At 39.9% G+C, this 20517-nt stretch overlaps 1 protein-coding gene across 2 annotated transcripts in view; it reads right to left on the reverse strand.

The window, feature by feature from the left end:
- Positions 1-12323: 12323 nt before the first annotated feature.
- DHRSX (dehydrogenase/reductase X-linked) overlaps positions 12324-20517 on the reverse strand; it is a 210295-nt gene continuing 202101 nt past the window's right edge. For both annotated transcript variants that reach the window (XM_032678072.1, XM_032678071.1), the window contains one exon: positions 12324-12785. In XM_032678072.1, coding sequence (XP_032533963.1) covers positions 12588-12785 — 198 coding nt within the window. In that variant the 3' untranslated portion in view covers positions 12324-12587. The remainder of the gene's footprint in view (positions 12786-20517) is intronic.

Consider the following 20517-nt stretch of genomic DNA (forward strand, 5'->3'; position numbering starts at 1 on the left):
TATAATCTCATCTGAACCCATATGACCTGTGCTGACAAAAAGCAGCTCATCACTTGCTACCTGCATCCTTGCACACAAACCTGCTGAAGGAGAGCAGGGACACCAAGAGTGCTCTGTCAGCCTGAGCCTGAGCTTCCCGGAGTCACTGCTGGCAGCACAATGTGCTCAGCGCTATCTGCACCTCATCAGTCATTTCTGAGAACATAATACCAAGAAAATAATCTGCTCAGGAAGTGTGAGAGGGGAAGAGGTATTTTCATATAAAATGATCAAAAAAAAAAATCCTCGGAACTGTGTGACTGAAGTCAGTAGGAAAGCTGAAGGAGTTTAACCATGGGAGGTTTCCCCAGTTCTTGGAAGAGAGAAGCATCAGGCCTGCACAACATTAGGCTTCTGGGGACCTTCTAGTCCCAAAAGAATCACCTGTGATGAGGACAAATATATCAAAACCTGTGTTGTGTGGACACAGATTTAAAGCACTCAAAACCAGGAGGGGACTTCAAGAGTTGCTAAACTCAATTCTTCTTACCAGACCCTACTCCCTTGCCATTCTCCACCCTTTTTGTTTGTTTGTTTTTACTAAAAACATCTGTCTCTGCTGCTTGGGACTCTGCAAGAAAGGCTAATCCAGACGCTTAAAACTTAACTTTATGGGCTGTGTACAGGTATGAGGAGGGAAAAGTCATTACAGACAAAGATAAGACAGTCTGGTCAAGACTAGCCTTATAACATGCTAGAGACTAAGTTTCCTTGGAAAGAGAGGGATCTCCAAAGCAACAATAGGGGATTCCTCTCTTCCCTCATTATACTTGGATACTGACAGCACAAGATTCTCTGGTGGTTTAAAGCTATGGTGTCTTGATTGTTTCCTGAATTACACTTTATTACTCCTATTATAGGTACCTTGATTAATTTCTTCTTCCCGTTGCAATTCTAGTCCATGTAAGAAGTCTTTACTAGTGGCAGGTTTGCCCACGGCTGTCTTTCCTAAAAATCCTCAATAATTTTCATAAGTAACCAGCATTCACCACAGTGCAAACTCCACTCTCTAGAAAGTGGGATGTTAAATGTGTCAAGGAATTCAGGTTTGCAAGAAGCTACTCATGTCATCAAGGTTAGGTCCATTGCTGTCTATTTATCCAGTTCCGCTCTAATGGGACTCCAGTTTTAATAATACTTCCATTTCTTTAATCCCCTTAATCCTGTTAAAACTATTCCTGGGACAAAAACCCAGATAGTAAGAAAATGCCTACTGCTCTTCAGCCTAATTTATATATCACTGAATTTTTGCTCTTTGTGCCAAAACCACTGTCTTCCAGCTTAAAAAGTCCTTTTTCCCATGGTGTTTACAGATGAGAGCTACAGTTTCTCTAGAGAGAAACAGGCACTGAGCTGTTTTAAAGAGATACTCCTGTACCCAATGCATTTAGGATGTGTTTAGACACCTAACATCTGGGTCTTACCTAACACAGATCCTGTTAGTAACTACCCATGTTCTGTTGGAGGAAAGAGGGAAGGAAAACAAGCACAGAAAAGAGTGCAATGGCCACCCATTCCAACAGTTTGGCTTTTGTACCAATTTCATGGGTTTGCCAGTGATGTTTCTGTCAGGTTTGATTGCTCCTGATGTTCTCCTGCTGTTCCTTTTCATGTTCTGAGTGAGGAGGATTTTGGATGCCCAAAGCAGGCAGGTACCCTTCAGCCCTCTACCAGCCACTGCTCTGCACTACTTTCACATTGGTGAGCAAAATTTCTCAGATCTGGCTGCTCCAGGACTGTGCTCCAGTGAAAACAAACCAACCAACCAATCAACCAACCAAAACCTCTAAAATAAGATAGGGATGAACACCACAATATCTAAATGTCCCACCAAAAATACTCCTGCTCAGGACTTGCCTAACCTTAGGAGCCTCCTAAGCTCATCAGAAGCCTCCCTGTCTCACCTGGGATTTCCTTGAGCACACAGAAATCTGCTAATATGCATGACAAGGACCTTCTCCTTTTGACAATTGATGCTTTGCTCCTATGTGAACTCTCTTGCCCAGGAATTAGGCAGATCCATGCTTGAATCTTCTGAACAGTCTGAACTATATTCTGTACTCTGAGCTCTTCTAAGATTCTCTTGTAAGGTTTGGACCCCCACAACAGGCGCTGGGATTTATTTGTTAATAAAATACCAAGCTTACTGCCTCTTCGGTGCTAGGGGAGTGAGTTTCCCTCCCTATTCCGATTAATCTCCCTCTTTCCAGGAGCACAGCACAAGCAGTGAAGGATTAGCTGCTCTGGGCAGGCAGTCTCCCCTTTCACAGCCAGCACTGAAACTCTGCCAGGTTGCAGTATAACAAAAATACAGGAGAAGAACAAAGCAGTAAGCCTGAACCTCTGCAGCCTCCTGAACATGCACTCACCTGCAGCAGGGAGGTGCCAGCCCTGCTGCCTCTCCCTGTCTGGAGTATCATCTCAGCCCATGTTTATTTTAAGCTTGTGCTTACTTCCATTGTTACTAAGAGAACTCATGCACTACATCACCCGCATCTCACCCCATCAGCCTCATCAATTTTTTTAACACCTGCAGAGCAGCATTCCTTAATTTTTGCTTCATCTTGAGCAACATTCAGGTCACCTAAATCCCATGAAAACATATCCCACTCCTTGGCTTCCTCTGCACAACTGTCTCCATTCCCTGGGATTGAAAGCTTGTTTCCTTCTGCCAAGAAACTATATTCAGGCCCATAGCTGTCAGTCAAGCTTTCTCTTGATCTACCTAATTGATTAACATAATTAAGTTAAATTGAGAACAATTAGTCTCAAGATCAGTACTTGTATTTGTTTAGACCCATTGAAGGTTTTACGAGCTGCAAGTCTACTTGTTTCTCCCCACAGCCATACCAGCTGGTCTGGAGAATGATATGTACTTCATCACACTCCTGTTTGTGAGCCCAACAGCTATAGTACAAGCTCATCTCAAATACCCAAGTAATTTTAACTGTGTTTCGTAGCTTGGTATGCATTTTAGAGAAGGTAGATGGAAGAGATGGCAAGAGGCAGCTACTATTTCCCCTGGTAGAGGGGAGGTGGAAGGCAAGCCAGCTGCAGGTAGTCAGAGTGGAAAGCTGCTTCTGTGCCATTTTAGAATTGGCAATTTGCAATGGGGAGAGACATTTTTTCTATCCTGCCAGCTGGAGGCTCTTGGCAATGTTTAGAGAAACTAAACAAATTAATCTTTCTTAGTTTTCCCCAGTTTTGTATTTTACCTCAAGAGGGTTGATCTAAAGCTTTTTATCACATCTGACTAACAAAAGACTTATTAAAAATGAAACATGACACAAGAAAAATAGGAGGAAGTACAAGGGTTCATCTGTATTCAGCAAATCAACTGCTTTTGAACATATGAAATCCAAGTGGTTCTGAATTTCTCTATTTTCCATTCATTAAATAAACAATTTTACACTGACATATGGTTACCACTCCAGTTTATGTTCCTGCAAAGAAGTGCAGGGCTCTGAGTTGTTTGTAGCACTGTACATAATCAAGTACTTGCAAATAACAGTTGTTTTTATAGTACTGTGACAATGGGATCACTTTCCCATGGCTTCTCTCAAAACTCTATGCCTCTTGTCCTTAGTGTGCTTTGATATATGGTTTGAACTTAAGGTATATACTTATTTGTTCAGCAATACAGATCTAGTTTTGGTTTTCTATTCTATTTTAAAAATGTATGTTAATGTCTGTATTATTTTTCTCTGAAGATTTTGTCTGTATTATTTTTCTCATGCAAACAGTGATTTTCTGATTGAAATCAATTGAACTAAAAGGCTTAAACTCATTTTGGTTTAGTGTTGATGTTTATGACAAACTTTCAAATATGAAGATCATTTGGCTTAGTCTTTATTATAGAGAAATATTAGCCCTCCAACTTGTGCTGTGTTTTATACTTACTGGGTGTGGTTGCAAACACTTTTTGTGACCTGCCTCGCATCTATAGCACAACACACTGTAGCCCCAAGTCAGTAAAGAACATGCTGAAATTTGAGCATATGCTTAAAAGAAATTTTCTTATTAGAATATGCTCAAGCACATGCTAATGTGCTTTGCTGAATGGACATGATGGCTAGACTAACTACAGCGTCCCAAAAACATCTGCTCTCAGGAGAATTAGGGGTAGGAAAAGATTGCAAATTCAGTCTAACCTATTCTCCAGACCTTTTCATTGGCTTTAGAAGAATGCAGGATAGAAAAGTATCTGCAGGATCAAAACATTCATAAAACTACTTTGAAGATATTCAAGTTTGAGGGTTGTTGCTCAGATAACTGTGTGCTTCCTCTAGACCTGAAAGCCTTTGGAAAAAAAAAAAAGATTCCTCATGAATTTGTCAATTAATTAAGAGGTTGATACTGTAAAAAAGAGCAATACCCAGAATTTGACCTTTTCAGTTGTACTGAAAACAGCAGCCACTTTGTTTTCCCAGCTACAGTGATACAAAGGTTGAAAAAGCACAGAAGCTAAGAGTCTTCTGTTTTAAGGCGAGTTAAGTCATATGCCCTAACAGATGGGACCAAATCTCCCAAGTTCCGTGACCTTAAGAGCAAATCTTCAAGAACACATTCAAAACTGAGATATGGAATCCTGGAATCCTGGAATTATTTAGGTTGGATAAGACCTCTAAGTTCATCAAGTCCAACCACAAACACTGCCAAGTCCACCACTAAACTATGTCCCTAAGTGCCACATCTACAAGCCTTTTAAATAAACCCAGGGATAGCCACAAACAGCCACTTTGCCAGGGCAGCCTGTTCCAATGCTTGACAACCTTTTCTATGAGGAAATTTTTTCTAATATCCAATCTAAAAAATCCTGATGAATACATCAGGTATATGAAGTACTTAGTCTGATTAAGATTTGGATAACTGCTTTTTCATTTTTGCCCTTTTCAAATGGGAACATATTGCTGCTAATTTCCCTCTCCTGTTTTTATGCAGTATTCATAGATGAAACAAGTTGAGGGAAGAGGAGATAAAAAATCAGGCATAAGTATTTTTATCCTCCTTTCAGGGATCTTCATGGGCCCCAGTGTGATGTGGAGGGAAAATGTTTGTTTAATGAATCCTCTCCTATAGTTCAATTTATCAAGTCATAGAGGTTAAAAAAAAACTCTTCAAAGTACAATTGCTAAAGATACAGAATTTAATTTTCAGAACAAAATAAAAGACATGTCTTTCACTAAAGTCCTCTTCTCTGAGCTTGTTTGAAGAAACAACTTCATTGCAAAATGTTGCAAAATTTAAATGAAATAATATGGCAAACACAGTCATATTGATTCAGCTCACTTCCAATTTGTGTATAATTTGAAAGATTCAGTATTTTAAGATTTTAATATTAATATTAGCATTGTTTTTTCAATGTTATCTAAATTAAACCTTTGGATTAGACAGTTTCGGTTTTTCAACAGAAATAATTCAGAACCTGTGTTATGCAGGAAACACCTGCATATTGGGTTTTTGTTATGACACAGGATGAGAGCTGTACTTTTCAGTATTTCCTGGAGAATGAGCTGGTGATAAAATGCTTTCTGCTCTACAAGGAGACGGGTGATAAATGCAGCAGCAGCAATTTTGTGTCAAGTAAATGCGGTATGAAATGCGGCTTAGAGTTCCATAAAGCAGATGGTAATGATTCTCCTACTAATAAACAGAGAAGCTGTGAATTTTCAGCTCGAATTCAGTGTCCAGAAATAAGACCCACCAGAGCTAGAGGGAGTTACAATACTGGGATTACAACTGTGCCAAGTTGAGTGTGTGAAACAAAACCTGTTTCCATCAGCTCTGGGAGAAGTCTCCCACCTGCACACAGGGTTATATAGAGAAGTCACATATGAGAGGAAAGGGGGGGTTAAAAATAAAGAATTAGTATTAGATGAAAAAAAAATCTCTGAGAGCCAAATCTGCTTTTCTAAATCACTGTTAGAGCCAAGGTTTGTAGCCAAGCTGCTGAAGCTCCAGCACTGTGCTGAAGAACTGTGTAATTGCTGGAGGAGCTCTTCACCTCAGAGGTGTAGAGTACTATGCATTTATCCTGCTAGTCCTGGCTGGGATGAGAAAGAAACATCTTCTGTGAGATTCTGTCAGAGTGATAAATAATAGAAATAATATATAAAACAAAGGAAATTACTGATTTGGTGAAATTTGTTATGTTGCAGATAAGGTAAGTCACTGTGTACTATTTTATCTATGCTGCTAAACTACGGTATGTTTTCATGATGTCAGTGCTCTGACTCTCTGCCCCTGTTGCATCTTCTGACTCCACAGCTCCAAAATTTTCTCAAGCACTCTTTAGTGCAGTTTTAGGGCTTTAATGGTGGAAATAAATCACAATAAAAGAAGCATTAAGAGTTCTGTTAGATCACACATCTTGAAACAAATTAAGTGGGCTGTATTTACGGGATAAAACTTTGTGTGTCTGAGAAAAGGTTTATAGAAATCTGAGTTCCTCTACGGTGCTTCAGGGAAGAAGATCCATATGGCATAGGAACAGTAAAAATAAGCTCACTAGTGAGGCTATATTACCTGTGTATGTCAAAATGAGGTGTTACAATCTCAAAAGCAGGAAGGAAGTTGAAAAATCAGATGAAATTCACAGAGAGATAAGAAAATGGATGCAAGATGTAAAACATGACTTCTAATGAAAGATTCAAAGAGCCGGATCAAGCTAGTTTATCAAAAATATGCCAAGAGATGACTTCTCCCTTGCCTGCCCATCTCCCCCAGGATAAAAACACAGGTTCTTCAACCCAGCAGATGAAGGTATAACTGGATCAAATAGCGGCAGCTGAAAAGCTACTCCAATTCAAAAGTGAAATAAAGCTTGTGTTTTTTAAACTGAGAGCAATTTGTGGCTAGAAAGAACACATCTAAGGTGCTCTGTTTCACTGGAAAATTTTAAACAAGGGCTGATAGCTATCTAGAAGAGATGATCCAGTTCAAATCAAGGTTAGCTGATCTTTGTCTTGTTCATGTCTCATTTCACACTCAAATAGGTCAGGGTAATTGTCCCATTGAGGTATTACACTCACTGAGCACAGGCTTAGACTAGCTAGCCTGTTTTTAGATTATTTATTTTAAGTGAGATGAATGCTACTCTCTTTTCTCAATATACCACATCAGTGGAATTTTTAGGTGCACATTTTTTTAGATTAATTTCTTTGAGACAAAGAGAGGGCTTTAATATATCAGTAGAAGCATGATGGCACTTTCACTCCAGAGATAATGTTCTGAGGCATTATCAAATTTAAATGATACAAGGTTTTTATAGCTTCTTCTGCTATTAAGTTATGTGTCTTTGTACAGTGATTCTGGGATGTCTCATTAACTTCAGCAGAGCTGTAAAATGTAGTTAAGGGAAAAGTTCTGTGAAAATATTTCACACTAACTTTCTTGAGCATGGTCTTACTTTTCTTGTAAGAAGCAACATTGTCTTCAATGGAAGTTTTCCCTGAGAAAAAGAATGTAGAATTTGTCCCTTACCTATCCTTAATTTCTCAAAAATGAATTTTTTTTTCCTTCAGTATTTTTAAAAAAGCCTGAGATACATCAGACATCTTGAATATATGCAGATCAACATGGACTAAATAATGAATTCCATAAATGTCAGCAAGCTGAAATAAATTCTGTTTCTACTTTCAGAAAAGGGAAGCAAAATGATCGTTTAAATGGATCTGCTTGCAAACAGTGATATTACTTGAGCTCATTTTGAGAGTTCAGGCAATGCCAAGATAGAGGGGAAGGCCATGTTTGTTGATCTGTATTCTCTGGAAAGGACATAAGCCTGCTTACCATCTTAATGTGTCTTGCATTCTGCCTGTGAAGGCGTGATCAGGTTAAATATCACTCAGAAAGTGCCATAGCCTGGTTTTTGGCCCTTTTCTTTCTTTTCTGAAGTTAGGAAGTCTTCCACTTTAAGGTGGTTGGTTTCAATTTAGACAGTGTTTGTCTAAATAAATGATGGTTACTGTTACATTCTGCCTGTGTGAAAGGGATTATTGGCTAAGGTCCTTTTCCAAAGGGAGAGAAGCCAACAAGGGTTGATCCGTACAGTATGGAAGCCAATAGCTACATGTATTTGAAAACAGCTCTCTTGGCCACTGGTCTGTTTCCTTCCTTCAGTATTACCACAGTGGATTGCCAAAACACAGTGGATTTGTTTTAAAAAGGAAGAAAATTACCTTCAAGAAATTGTTTGCGGCTCACCCATCTTGCCTGGCCTGATGTTGTACAATACACATTTTGCACTGAGTTCTTCAGTTATTGCAGGTTGGTCAACATCCTCAGCCTTCATACTCTTAAAATCATGAGAGTTTTATCTTATCTGTGACAGATTTCATGTTAACTTCACTGGAATCCAATTTTATCTTTCCATGGAGGCAGCTGGAGCAAAAACCATGTCATAGAATGAGCAAAGTCAGTCTAACACTGGAACTGTACAAGAGCCAAAGCTTGCATGTAGAAAATTTATTTAGGATGAGCATTTCAATATCTACCATGTATTGTTATAGTTAGGGCTAAAACTACTTTGCATTTGGAAGAGGCAGTAGCAAGTCTGATGTTAAATAACAAAGTCCTTTGTTTCTATGCTATATCCTCTCTGTGTACTAAAGTAATTGATAGTTGTGTAAAAAGTAAATTATAAAGTTTAAAAATTTATAAAATAACATGGCAGAAATGTGTCTAGTGGTTCCACATTTAGGGCTCTAAATCAGTTTTGAAATGGAAGCAAGAATGTAGCTACTGCATTATGTGTGAATAACAAGTATTCACAAACAGATTAAAGCACTTACTCTTTCGGTATACAGCTAATTTCCCCACAGTTTATAAATAAACTAGTTAATTATTGAGGAAGTTATCATTTTTTTCCAAGAAACTGGTAGGGAAATATCCATTTTGGAAGCTGTGAGGAATGGGTCACTCTCATACTTATCAAAATAAGTGCTGTCATTGTGGACTTCACTGTGACTGACCTACTTTGCTTAGGAGCCTACCTGGCCCCCTTGCCAGGTATCATTTCAGAGGCATCTTTTCATTATCTTCAGGTATCAAATCTACATATTCTGAAAGGAAATTACCCTCACAGAGAGGGAACATGTTTTCATGTTGGAAGGTTAATTTGTCTACCTTCAATTTATGATTACTGGAGCTTGTTTTGCCTTTCTTTGCAAGGTTAAAAAGCTCCCAGGTATTTTTCCTACATGTATGCAGCTACAGCAAAGGCATAAGCCACCTCTCAGCCATGTATTCAGTGAAGTGAAACACATTATTTCTCAGATCTCCAGAAATTCCATGACCTTGAAATGTGAAAATTAAATCAGCTCTAGACATTTCTCTGTGCAGAAGTAAAATCATTGTCATCTTTTCACATGCTTTTTACATGTTTTTACATGTTTTTTACATGCTATTTTTTTTCCTCAATAGATATGTTAAGAATTATTTTGGATTTTTGCAGCAGTATCACAAATGAGTGTCCCCAGTGACACACAGCACTTTATAACCCTTCTGGGTTTTGCTCCAGACAAGCTCATGTGCTTATGTGACATGGCAAAGCTGACACAGTTTTCTGTTTTTAGTTCCTGAGATAACTCTTTTGCAACTAGCTCAACTGTATCTCCATGGAATTGCACTGCTCTAGAAATCCGTGGTTTTAAGACACTTATTTTTTTTCCCTCACGCAGGCACAATCTGTGTTCTTGGTTCTCACAAACCATGTTCTCCATGTTGTTTAAAACAGATTTCGTTGGTCTGAGACTGTTAAAAAAGTGGTTCGGATTACACTGAAAGTGTGACTAGCTCTCTTTACTGTTTGCTCTTTTACCAATCCCTATGCCACTTGAAACTGCCTGTGCAAATATTGTGGAGCTTCAGGAGAGTTAAAACTGGTGGTAAGTTGGTCCCATCTAGTTTAAATAATCCTGAACACACTTCTAGCAGCAATGATGTTCTGTGGGAATGCTATGGCAACATCAAAATGTTGGCCGTCTAGCAGGCTTACTGCATCCTGTGCATGATCCGTGAATAAACAGAGGAATTTAGTTCCCAGAGTGTCAGTCTGGCGCATTTCACAAGCGCTACATTCACTTACCAAAAAAAAGTCAACCAGTCATAAAAAGAAAGTGCTATAGTGACTGAGTGATAAATTTCCTGGTGCTAAGCCTTGTATATACTAACTCTGAGAAGCTAGGAATAGATCATGCATGGCTTAATGCTGAGGGGAATTTGTTTATCACTTTTGTTCCCAGGTGCTTTTCTTTGTTCGCATTATTTTTTATTTTTTTTTCCCCTGTGCTTCTCCTTGCTATGCTTACTTTCAGTTATATGTGATCTTCTGAACCAAAGGCTGGAGGTAAGGTCACTCGGAGCAGAGCACCAAGTTCGAGCTAAAAAGCCCAAAAGGGATATTAGCCCAGGGTTCAGTGCATAGAAACACGTTCATATTGTTTCTAGCCTGCTGCAAATGAGAGCACAACACTGTGTTTGCATTTGGTTCTCCCATGCAGTGATTTCCAGTGCATCAAAGTGAATACAAGCTTTACATCCACCTATTAGTCTCTTTTGCTGTGTATTTCTTAAAAAAGGAAATGCAAGGACATTTATATGATTATGCTGCTTTTTCACATGACACCTAAAATCAACAAGATGGGAGTAGAGTGCAGCTTACTCCACTAACAGTAAGAGTTCAGGCTCCCTAGACACAGGGAAATTTTCCCTGCTTTCAAAAGACTCACTGAGGAGAGATCAGACTATCACAGAATGGTTTGGGTCAGAATGAACCTTAAAGACCATTTGTTTCTAACTCCCCTCCCATGGGCAGGGACAGCTTCCAATAGACAAGTTTGCTCAAAGCACCATCCAATCTTGGACACTTCCAGGGATGGGACATCCACAATTTCTCTGGGCAAGATGTTCCAGTGCTTCAGCACCCTCACAGTGAAGTATTTCTTCCTAATGTCTAATCTAAATCTTCTCTCTTTCAGTTTAGAACCATTACCACTCATTCTATCACTACACTCCCCAAGTCCCTCTCCATCCTTCCTGTAGCCCCCCTATAAGTACCACGAGATTGCTGCCAGGTCTCCATGGAGACTTCTAGATGTTTTTGTGAGATTTATAATCTTGACTGAAACTTTCAGGGGAAGTTTCTCATGGTTTACCACCATTTCTATTAAAATGTTTCTATCCTCAATCCAGTTTTTTTCTTCTAGATATTTGAGTTTATATAAATTCAGGCTATCTTTATATTGCCCCATGTCTGTTTTGGTTTTTATTCCACAAACGTGAACATCATTCTTAAAGATTCACTTTGGTAGACATAAGTAGAGATCCCTGAACTGTAGACATTAAAGTGTTTTCAAAACTGATAGGATCTTAACTGACCATATTCCACTGAGGGGAGAAATCTTAGGGTTTACCAGAAATAGCTTCACAAAAAAATATCAGATCCACACGCAGAGACAGTCAAATAAACTTAAAAATAAAATAGCTGTTAGGAAATTTTAGGAAAGAAATACAGAATGAAAGGGAAAATACCCTCTAGCTACTGTGTAAGTTGGATGAATAGACAGGGGTTACTCTTTAACATGGTAAAGACACAGTTCAGGAAGGACACATTGAACATTTCCAAAACTCTTAGCAAAATAGGAAAAAGTGGGCTGGCATTAATTGCTGTCTCTTCAAAACCATGAACTCTAGTTTTGAAACTCATATGAACTAGGTTCAAAATCAACAAAAGGAGGTGATTCTTCATGCAACAGTACATGAGTGAATCTCATTGTCAAAGAAAATTAAAGAAGTTGTGGATGCAAGTTTACATGGGTTCAAGAGAAAAGGGGAGAAGTAATCTTAGCCCACTAATAAGCCAATAGGCCAACTGCGTCCTCTGCCAAAGCCAGTGTTGCCATTATTATGTTTGATCCCTTCCTCATCTTTAAAGGAGAGATGAACTGCAAACAAGGAAATTCAATATCCTATCTGAAGACCTTATTTATTTACATTTTTTTGGTTCTGACCTTCAGTTAATACCTCTGGATAAAAGCTGACATATAAAACTAACCTTATGATGGAAACAACATCATGATCATGAATGCCAAATTTCTGCATTAGAACAAGCTGACATTCATTATAAAGTGTCTTAAAGATTAATGAAGCTTAAGGAAATCAAGCTTCAACTTTTAAAACTGATTTAAAAGAGTAGCTTATATGTACAAAATGTCCCAGATGCAACACGTTCACCAGAGAAGTGTTATTTTTGTAGAACAGAAAAAGGAAAACTCAACTCCGCACAAGGTTAAAGACTGTATTTTAATCACGGACTGAAACATCATGATTTACAAAACTGATGGTTAGATTTAAAACCAACCACTACATCTTTCTGTGGGAATACTCCCCCCACACCCTAGCAGACTTGGGGTTCAAGTGAAGAACAGAGCTGTTCACGTTTGCCTTTGGGACTGAACAGTGATTTCCAGGATGATGACTGATGCTTCAAGGATTCACCTAAGATGCTTTTCAATGCATTTCATTTACCCAGCTGAAAGTGGCTTCTTCTAGTGAAGTCTGCTGGTTTCATCAGAAATCCCAACCATCTTGCAGCTTTCTGTCCAGAGCCTTCTCTGCAGCTCCTCGTCATATGCTACATCAGCCGATTTTGTCCTTTCCTCATTGTAAAGGTAGCAGCCACCAGCTCCTTCCATCTCAGGTGATACTGCTGCATAGATGGTTGTAGAGGCTCCTTCCTCTGGAGTCTGCAGAAACAAAAAACCCAAATTCAAGTGAGGCAGGTACAACAGAAGAATTATGTTACACCATAGGACCTTATCAACAAACATCCTCCGTAATTTTGCATCTCACTTGTAGTCCTTACGCAAATCTGAAGCTTGTAATGATAAAAAAAGCCACCTATTCAACTGGCAAAGTAGAATCCATTTCTACAACAGTGCTATTTTGAGATAGCTTCAAGCCACAGAACAGATATGCAGAAAACTCTAGTCCATTTTTTCAAGGGCTAGTCAGATGGAGCATACAAAATAATTGATTAAGTTTTCACAGTTAGAGCTAATAAACCCAAAAGCAAGCACAAACATTAAAATCCTAGTTTAATTATTTACTTTGCAAGGATGAAAGGGTCTGTGCTCTGCTGTAAGAAAATGAAGGCTATGCTGTATGTGCAACACGTTCATTGCAACAACAATATGACATGAGCAAAGGATCATGGAAACCATGACAGCAAATTAAGATTCTGCAGTTCAATCCAAGCAGGCAGGTAAAACAGGGAATTAAATTTTACACAGAGCATAGTTATCAGGGTTCTGCAGTGTCATCAAGCAAAATGGTGAACGATCTACAATGTCTGATATACCATGACTATTAAATGAAAATTAATAAGTGAATAGCTTTGAGTGATAACTCCTTTCATCCTGAGGATATGCAAAACATTTACATTTTGCATTCAGAAGGATCACACAGCTACTACTGAAATTATTTCCATTACATTTTTTATTCTAATTGAAGGGCATATTTAAAACACAACATTTGACATACTTTGCCTTTATCAGTGATGTAATTATGATCAATGCCTGCCAGATAACAATGTATCATTTTGCAACCCTTTCAGTCATTATTTGAGGCATTAACAGTATTGATGCTGCTCATAGCTTTGTCTGCAGCACCTGACAGGATGTCTTTTCCTGAAGAACTCACTTGATGAATGAAAAAGTAGTGAATAGGTTACTCAGTGCCTGTTGTCGAGTTTCGGGGGACTTGGATGTGAGGGCGATCTGGCTGCGACATCTGTCACCCCATTGATCGCCAGGGTTGATTCGGCTGATCTGGCTGGCTAGGCGGGTGTCCCCTTCCTCCCTATATCTCTCATGTGGAGGTGGAGACTGGGCATACCGTGGGGATAAGCTTCTATATTGTTCACGCCGTGGAGATGGATTTCTACGCCGTTCATACTGTGGGGATGGACTCCTACGCCGTTCACGCCGCGGAGATGGACTTCTACGTCGTTCATACCGTGGGGATGGACTCCTACGCCGCTCGCGCCGCGGAGATGGACTTCTGCGTCGTTCACGCCGTGGAGATGGACTTCTATGCCATTCACGCCATGGGGATGGACTCCTGTGTCGTTCACGATACCCCGCGGGTGGAGGTAGTGAGTAATCTTCCGCGTGCTGAGATAAGGGCCTTCTCCTCCAATCATTCATACCTCCAAGAGAAGGTTGAGTCTGGAGTGGTAGGGATAATTCCCCCTCCAATTGAGGGGGATGCTTTGACTCCTTCTTTGCGTCTTTTGTAATACTGAATGTGTAGTCAGGATATAAATCATCAAGCGACAATATACCACCGACTGTTTGTACTGTTGCTTTCTTTTCTCTTGATGCTATTCTGTATTCCTTTGGGCGTGCCCCTAGTTCTTTTGGACGTGCTCCTTCCCGTGTAGCCGTTTCTTCCTCTCTGGTAGCTGCTTCTTCTCTTCTAATCGCTCCTTCCTCAGTCACAACCACTTCTTCCTCTCTCGCAGTCGCGCCTTCATCACTTGCTGCTGCTCCTTCTCCCATTGCTGCCGCTCCTTCGTTCACAACATCCTCTGTTCCTTCTTCTTCTTCTTCTTCTTCTTCTCCTTCTTCTGTGCGTTCTGGTTGCGGAGATGGGTCCGCAAGTTCCTTGATCTCCCTTACCCACGTCTTCTTCTTCTTCACAGGGGCAATGATGACCTTCCGGTTCTTAGCTTGAGTCCCGGTTCTAGTGGACTTAGTAGAGATGGTATTGACTTCAAGTTGTGTTTGGACCCCAACTTCTGTGGACCTAATAGGGACATCACTGGTTTCAAGTGGCGTGGTTTGGGTCTCTGTGTCGATCTTAACCCTCTGGAGGTGGTCTATGGCAGCTCGATAAGCATTAGCCAGGCCCCAGCACAAAGCAGAGAATTGCATATTCGGATCTTTGTAGGAAAAACACCCTTCTGCCAAACAGTGGGCCATCTCACCAGAATCAAACATTTGTTCTGGTGTGAACTCCCAATTAATGGGGGGTGACACATGTCCTACTAATCTACCGAAATCTCCCCAAGCTCCATGCCACCCGGGGACTGGCCTGTCTGCAGCCCTTTCCAAAGTTCCAGCGAGTCCCTTTGAGGTGTGATCTTTCCTACAAGAGGGAAAGCAACGGAACCCCATTCTTCCAAGTTTAAGGAGCACTTCCAGTACCTTTATCAATGACAGTACTGTTGCAATAAGATTTATATAGTAATTAGAGCCGATTTTAACCATGGGGATCTCCTTTACCAAACCTTCGATGTCAAAATTAAAGAATGGAAGCAATTCGTTCCATCCATCCTCAAGATCTGGACGTCTCCCTATAGAGTAGCCTAGCACAGGTGTAAAGATGGCTAGAATTATAAGACAAATTAATGAAATAGCCATTGTTTTTTGTTATTATTTCTTCCTGATCCCAAAACAAACTTTTGTTTATATAAACAAAGTTTCCTTGGCTGCTTTCCCAGACTCTGGCAGTGTTCCCAGACCTGTTCCCAAAACAATAGATTGGTTTGCAAAACAACACCGAGCTTGGCTGTCTTCCCGGAAAATGTTTATCAAAACAAGCCAAACTTAACCAAAACAACCATCCTCTGCTACCAAAAATGTTGTACAAGTTTCGAGCTGGCTTCCCGCCAAGTCCCCCGAAACTCGACAACAAGAACCCGCCTCCCAGAGAGGGAAAAAGGGAAAGAAAAAAAACCAAGCAGCCAAAGCTATAGCAAAATATATATATATATATATATATATGTATATACTTTACATATGAGACAGATACACAAAAGGAGAATACCACACACCGGGGGGGGGGGGGGGGGGAGGGGGGGAAGGGGGGAAGGACAAAAAGGGGCGAGGACCGAACAAGTCAAACGGCCAGCCGAAGGCAAACTAGCAAAAATCTCACCACTTCCCTTCGAACAGGCAGGATGACCAGACACGGTCCTCGGCTCTCCCCTCACGCGCGGCAGATAACGGCAGTCACTATAGGCCTCGGCTCCAGATAAGCCCGACCGAAACAGGGATCCACCGTTCTCGAACCTCGCCGGAGAGGAAGAGGGCGAGATCCCTCCCGCTGGCTTTATTTATACCTCAAGTTACGTAAAGGAATAGCATGGAATACTTCCGTGATCACTTTTCTAGTTCCTTCCTGGCTACAAGTTGGTCTCCAGGAAGGCCTAGAGTGAAACCACCACAGTGCCTTATAAAAAAATAAATCTAACCAACTGGAAGCTTTTTGTAATGTTTACATTTTTTAAGAAGGTGACTGTACTATGAGATTCTGTCTAGAAACACAAAGTGCTTATTTACTTTAGTTTACTACTCTACATCACGTATTGGCCTCATCGGATATGTCTGTCACGTATTGGCCTCATAAGCCACCAGCGTGCCTGCAGCAAATGTGGATAGTGCCTTCCCAAATCTTCGTTCGCGAAGCCTAGCCATGACTACTCTACTACTACTTCACTCTTCTTTTTCCTAAGAAAAATAGTGCTATTCATATCCAGTATATTATGTAAATAACATAAAGGTATGGGCATGCACAATTCTTTGCAGGATCGGGATAGAGTCCAGGTGCTTACACTATAATGATCAACTATGATGCAATATAAAATATCTTAATATTGTAATGTAGCAGAACAATGAGGAATAAGAGCATTCATATTCTATACAATTTATTCTGGAAGACAGAGAGAAACCAAAAGGTTTTTGCTGGGCTCTGCTTAAAAAAATTAGTGATGCAGATAAACCATTGCCTCATGTGATGGTTCACCAGACGTTATGTTCCTGAGTTCAACAGCTCTCCAGCATAAACAAACATAAATGTCAATATCGATGAAACTAGACGGTCTTCAAAGTCTTTTCCAACCCAAGCTATTCTATGATTCTAGGATTCATCATTCCATAATGTTATGGAAATATGTTAAGGAAAAAAATTTTTCCACTGCAACAGGGAGTGAGTTGCATATGTATGAATAAACTTCTGAGTGCCTAATTAATGCTGAAAGTTTTAATGTTCCCTTACTTAAGAGTCTCTTCATTGTTTTGGCATGTTCTCTGTTTTAATGAAAGTAAAAAGGAAACCCTGAACAAGGAGTGCCCTGGTCTTCCAGCTGGGTGGTTGACCTACTTGTTTTGAGAGGCTGGAAGTAAAGGTGTTGTGGATCTTGTCCATACCTACTATGAAATTACTGTACATCCACTTGCTCACACACAGTCAGACTCTTTCTGGGAAAGTGTTGGGTCTACTGCACACCCACAGATCAACTGCAATAAACAAAGACACACAGACACATGCAGATGTCCTGTCTGTGTACCAGTGCCCAAGGACCTCTTGGGAAGACAGAAGCTGGCAGCAGGTTGCAACCACTGGAGCTATTAATGAGTATGTGGACAAGGAGCAGGACAAATTGTTCCAGTAGAAGCAGCCTCACTGCTGGTTGCCAACTTTCCTGGGGGTCCCATAGCTCTTCTTTTACCACATGATAGCCCATCAAAAGATGAGGAGGAACCATAAAGCCCTTGGAAAAGAAAATAACCACAAGCAGGAGACTGTGCTCAAAGCAACACATCTGACTCATTCTTCAATGCCAATGGCCTTCTAGGAAGAAGAGCACCTAATAAAGGGTCAGAGAAATCACCAGCCAATGGACATATATCTTGATCTACAAAAGCCCAGGATTTTTGTCATGATGCTCTATACAAACAGGAATGTGTTCTCATCTTTGGGACTCTGAAGTATTACACCAAAAGTCGCAGGTAGACAGGCAGCAATAATAATTCAAATCATAAGGGATGATGTCTACACATTTCCAGAATAAAAAAAAACAAACAACAAAGAGTAACAGAATAATATACATACATATAGGATCAGTAATATCTTTTCCATGAATTGACTGGACTTGTCCTAAAAGAAAAGGGATTCCTATAAATTGCACAATGCTTCTTTACTCTTCAGCTTCCAACTTATTGGTGCTGAACTTATTTTAAAGTGGATTTTTGTTTAAGAATTATTATATTATTAGTATCCAAGGAACTATAATTAACACCTTTGTCATATCCAAGTAAAATGGATTTCTGCTTAACTTCTTCCTAATGAAATTCTGAATCTGTAATTCCTTTTGCTTGTTGCAGTACTGGTCACATCTTTTACTTTTTTTTGCAATTAACTATATGTTTGTCTTCAACAGTAAATAAAGGTCTGATTGAAATTACACATCTTTGCTTTGCTCATTACATGTGTAGGCTGTGGAAGAAGGAGAGAAATGATAGCATGTGACAGCTTATTTAAGCAAAATGAAGTCTATTTATACAAAACAACATTGTTTTGGCACTATCTATTCCCAAAGAAAAAGCTTTTTTCTTTTTACAGAAGCTGTGATACTTCCTTTTTTAATATTCATCAATTATAAGTCATTGACAAAAAATAATTTTCCTCAGTATGAAATGGAATATTCTGTTCCGTGAAAACTGAGACAAATGCTAAGAGGGCTTGTATTTTAATTTTGCTTTTTTAGGTCTTGTTAGTTAATGCATTTTGATTAATGCAATTTTAAGTGACATATAATCTTGTCAATACTAGGCACTAATGCTTGCAAAATGTGTTAGCTGACAACAGTCAGTCCCTACAGCAATTTCGCCATGAAATGTCACATCCTTTCCATTCGACTAAAACAGGAGCAACAGCTTAACTCTTTGGAAAACATGAGTCTGGATCAGTTATACATGATGGTTTTGTGGTACTTTCCTTGATAATCCATGCACTCATCCACTTCCACCTTCACCTGAATTCATAGCTCAGAGTACTGGGTAGCCAGCATGGTTCATCAGAAACCACAGAAAGCTGGACAGTAGAAAAAATTAATGAACTTCCTTTTCTGTAATCCATTCATTTTCTCAGCACCACTTTCAGTAACTACCAACAAACAGTGAGAACCTTGTTAAGTGTCCTAAACACAGTGACAAATAGTTCGAATGGACAGCATGCATATACTTCAATTTGTACTGGTTGACAGAGTTGGCCACATGACTGGAAAAAAAGCAGTGATACAAGCAGTATCAGGGGATTGATCACTTTGGAATAGCTTTCCCTCACCCCACTCAGACAGTTGTACTTGATTTGCATTTCATGACTTCAGGATGCTGCCATCTTGAGAGATTTTAGGAGAGAAGGTTGGGCAAAGAGAACAGGGAGCAGGAAGCAGCTGGCAAACTCAGTGACTGACATCACAGTTGAGTTTTGAGGGACATGAACAAGGGACCAAACAGAGAGATGTGCAGTCAGGACTGTCTGGTATTCTGACAGATCACTTAAGGCTGAGGAAAAACATGTTAAAACACCTTTATCCATATAATTTGTGCTGCAGGATTGATGGAATACCCCTCATCAGCAACATTAGGTAGACTGCTGAAGGAACCCTCATCAACACTGGTTCTATAACGCTGGTCCTACTTTATGTACCATGCATCAGGTCACGCACTTTTCAGTTCATACAGAAGACCTACTCCTGAGTTGATGAGTTAAATGAGCTTGGAGATGTTGGGGGATTTTGATACAGAGATTTATGGTGTTTGCTCTGTGGCCTCGCTTTTTTAAATGACTAAATTTCCATCAGGCCCTTCCTGGCCAGATAACATGTCTCTGGCTAGCCACATGTTTTCCCAGGTTCCAGCTAGGAAGATGCAGAATGCACTGAACAGGCCATCTTCTGGGCTTTGGTACTCAGGCACTTTTGGCTGTGTTCCTTCACTTTTCTTAACGTTAATAATTCTGGTAATATTTTAAAAATGCTGGTGTTTTACTGACTTGCTTTTGGACTGAAAAATTCTGGATGTATGCAGTTTTCTTCCTTTTCTCTCTTCCTTCAGGAAAGACAACAATCATCTGGGATCCCTGAACAGTACTATGCATATACAGAGCAGGGATGAACAACAACAAAGAGAACATGAATTTACTGTTATTTGGTACAGCAAAGTCTTTCATCTGCTTGGTGGTAGCTAGTGGAGGGTGACACCTAGTCACCCTCAATACATTACTTGACTCTCAGGAACAAAGGCAAACATGAAATACGGAATAGTTTGAAAACTTTCAGAAACAGAGTAGCTGGGATTGTGTTGTCATGAATATTCAAGCAAACAAGCTTGAGAGAAACAAATTAACTGTTTCAAGGGTGCACTGATTACTATGATCTGTGACCTACAAAATCATTTCAAAACCCACTTTCTGGTGTAAGACCCCAAGTTGAAATAACAACAGCTGCTGTCACAGTCTCCTGGTGAAGACAGGGGCCACGTGTGCTCAGTGTGTGCTGTGTAACTTGTGCACTGTCTAGACCTTCTAATGTGACTGCTGCTTTGAGAATTCCAGACAAAAAATAATCCATTGAAACACTGAGTATGAAAACAAAGGCTAAAAAAGAATCATGACGCAGGTGCACAGGCG

This window comes from Chiroxiphia lanceolata, chromosome 2, assembly GCF_009829145.1.
Source record: "Chiroxiphia lanceolata isolate bChiLan1 chromosome 2, bChiLan1.pri, whole genome shotgun sequence".
NCBI classification, from domain to species: Eukaryota; Metazoa; Chordata; class Aves; order Passeriformes; family Pipridae; genus Chiroxiphia; species Chiroxiphia lanceolata.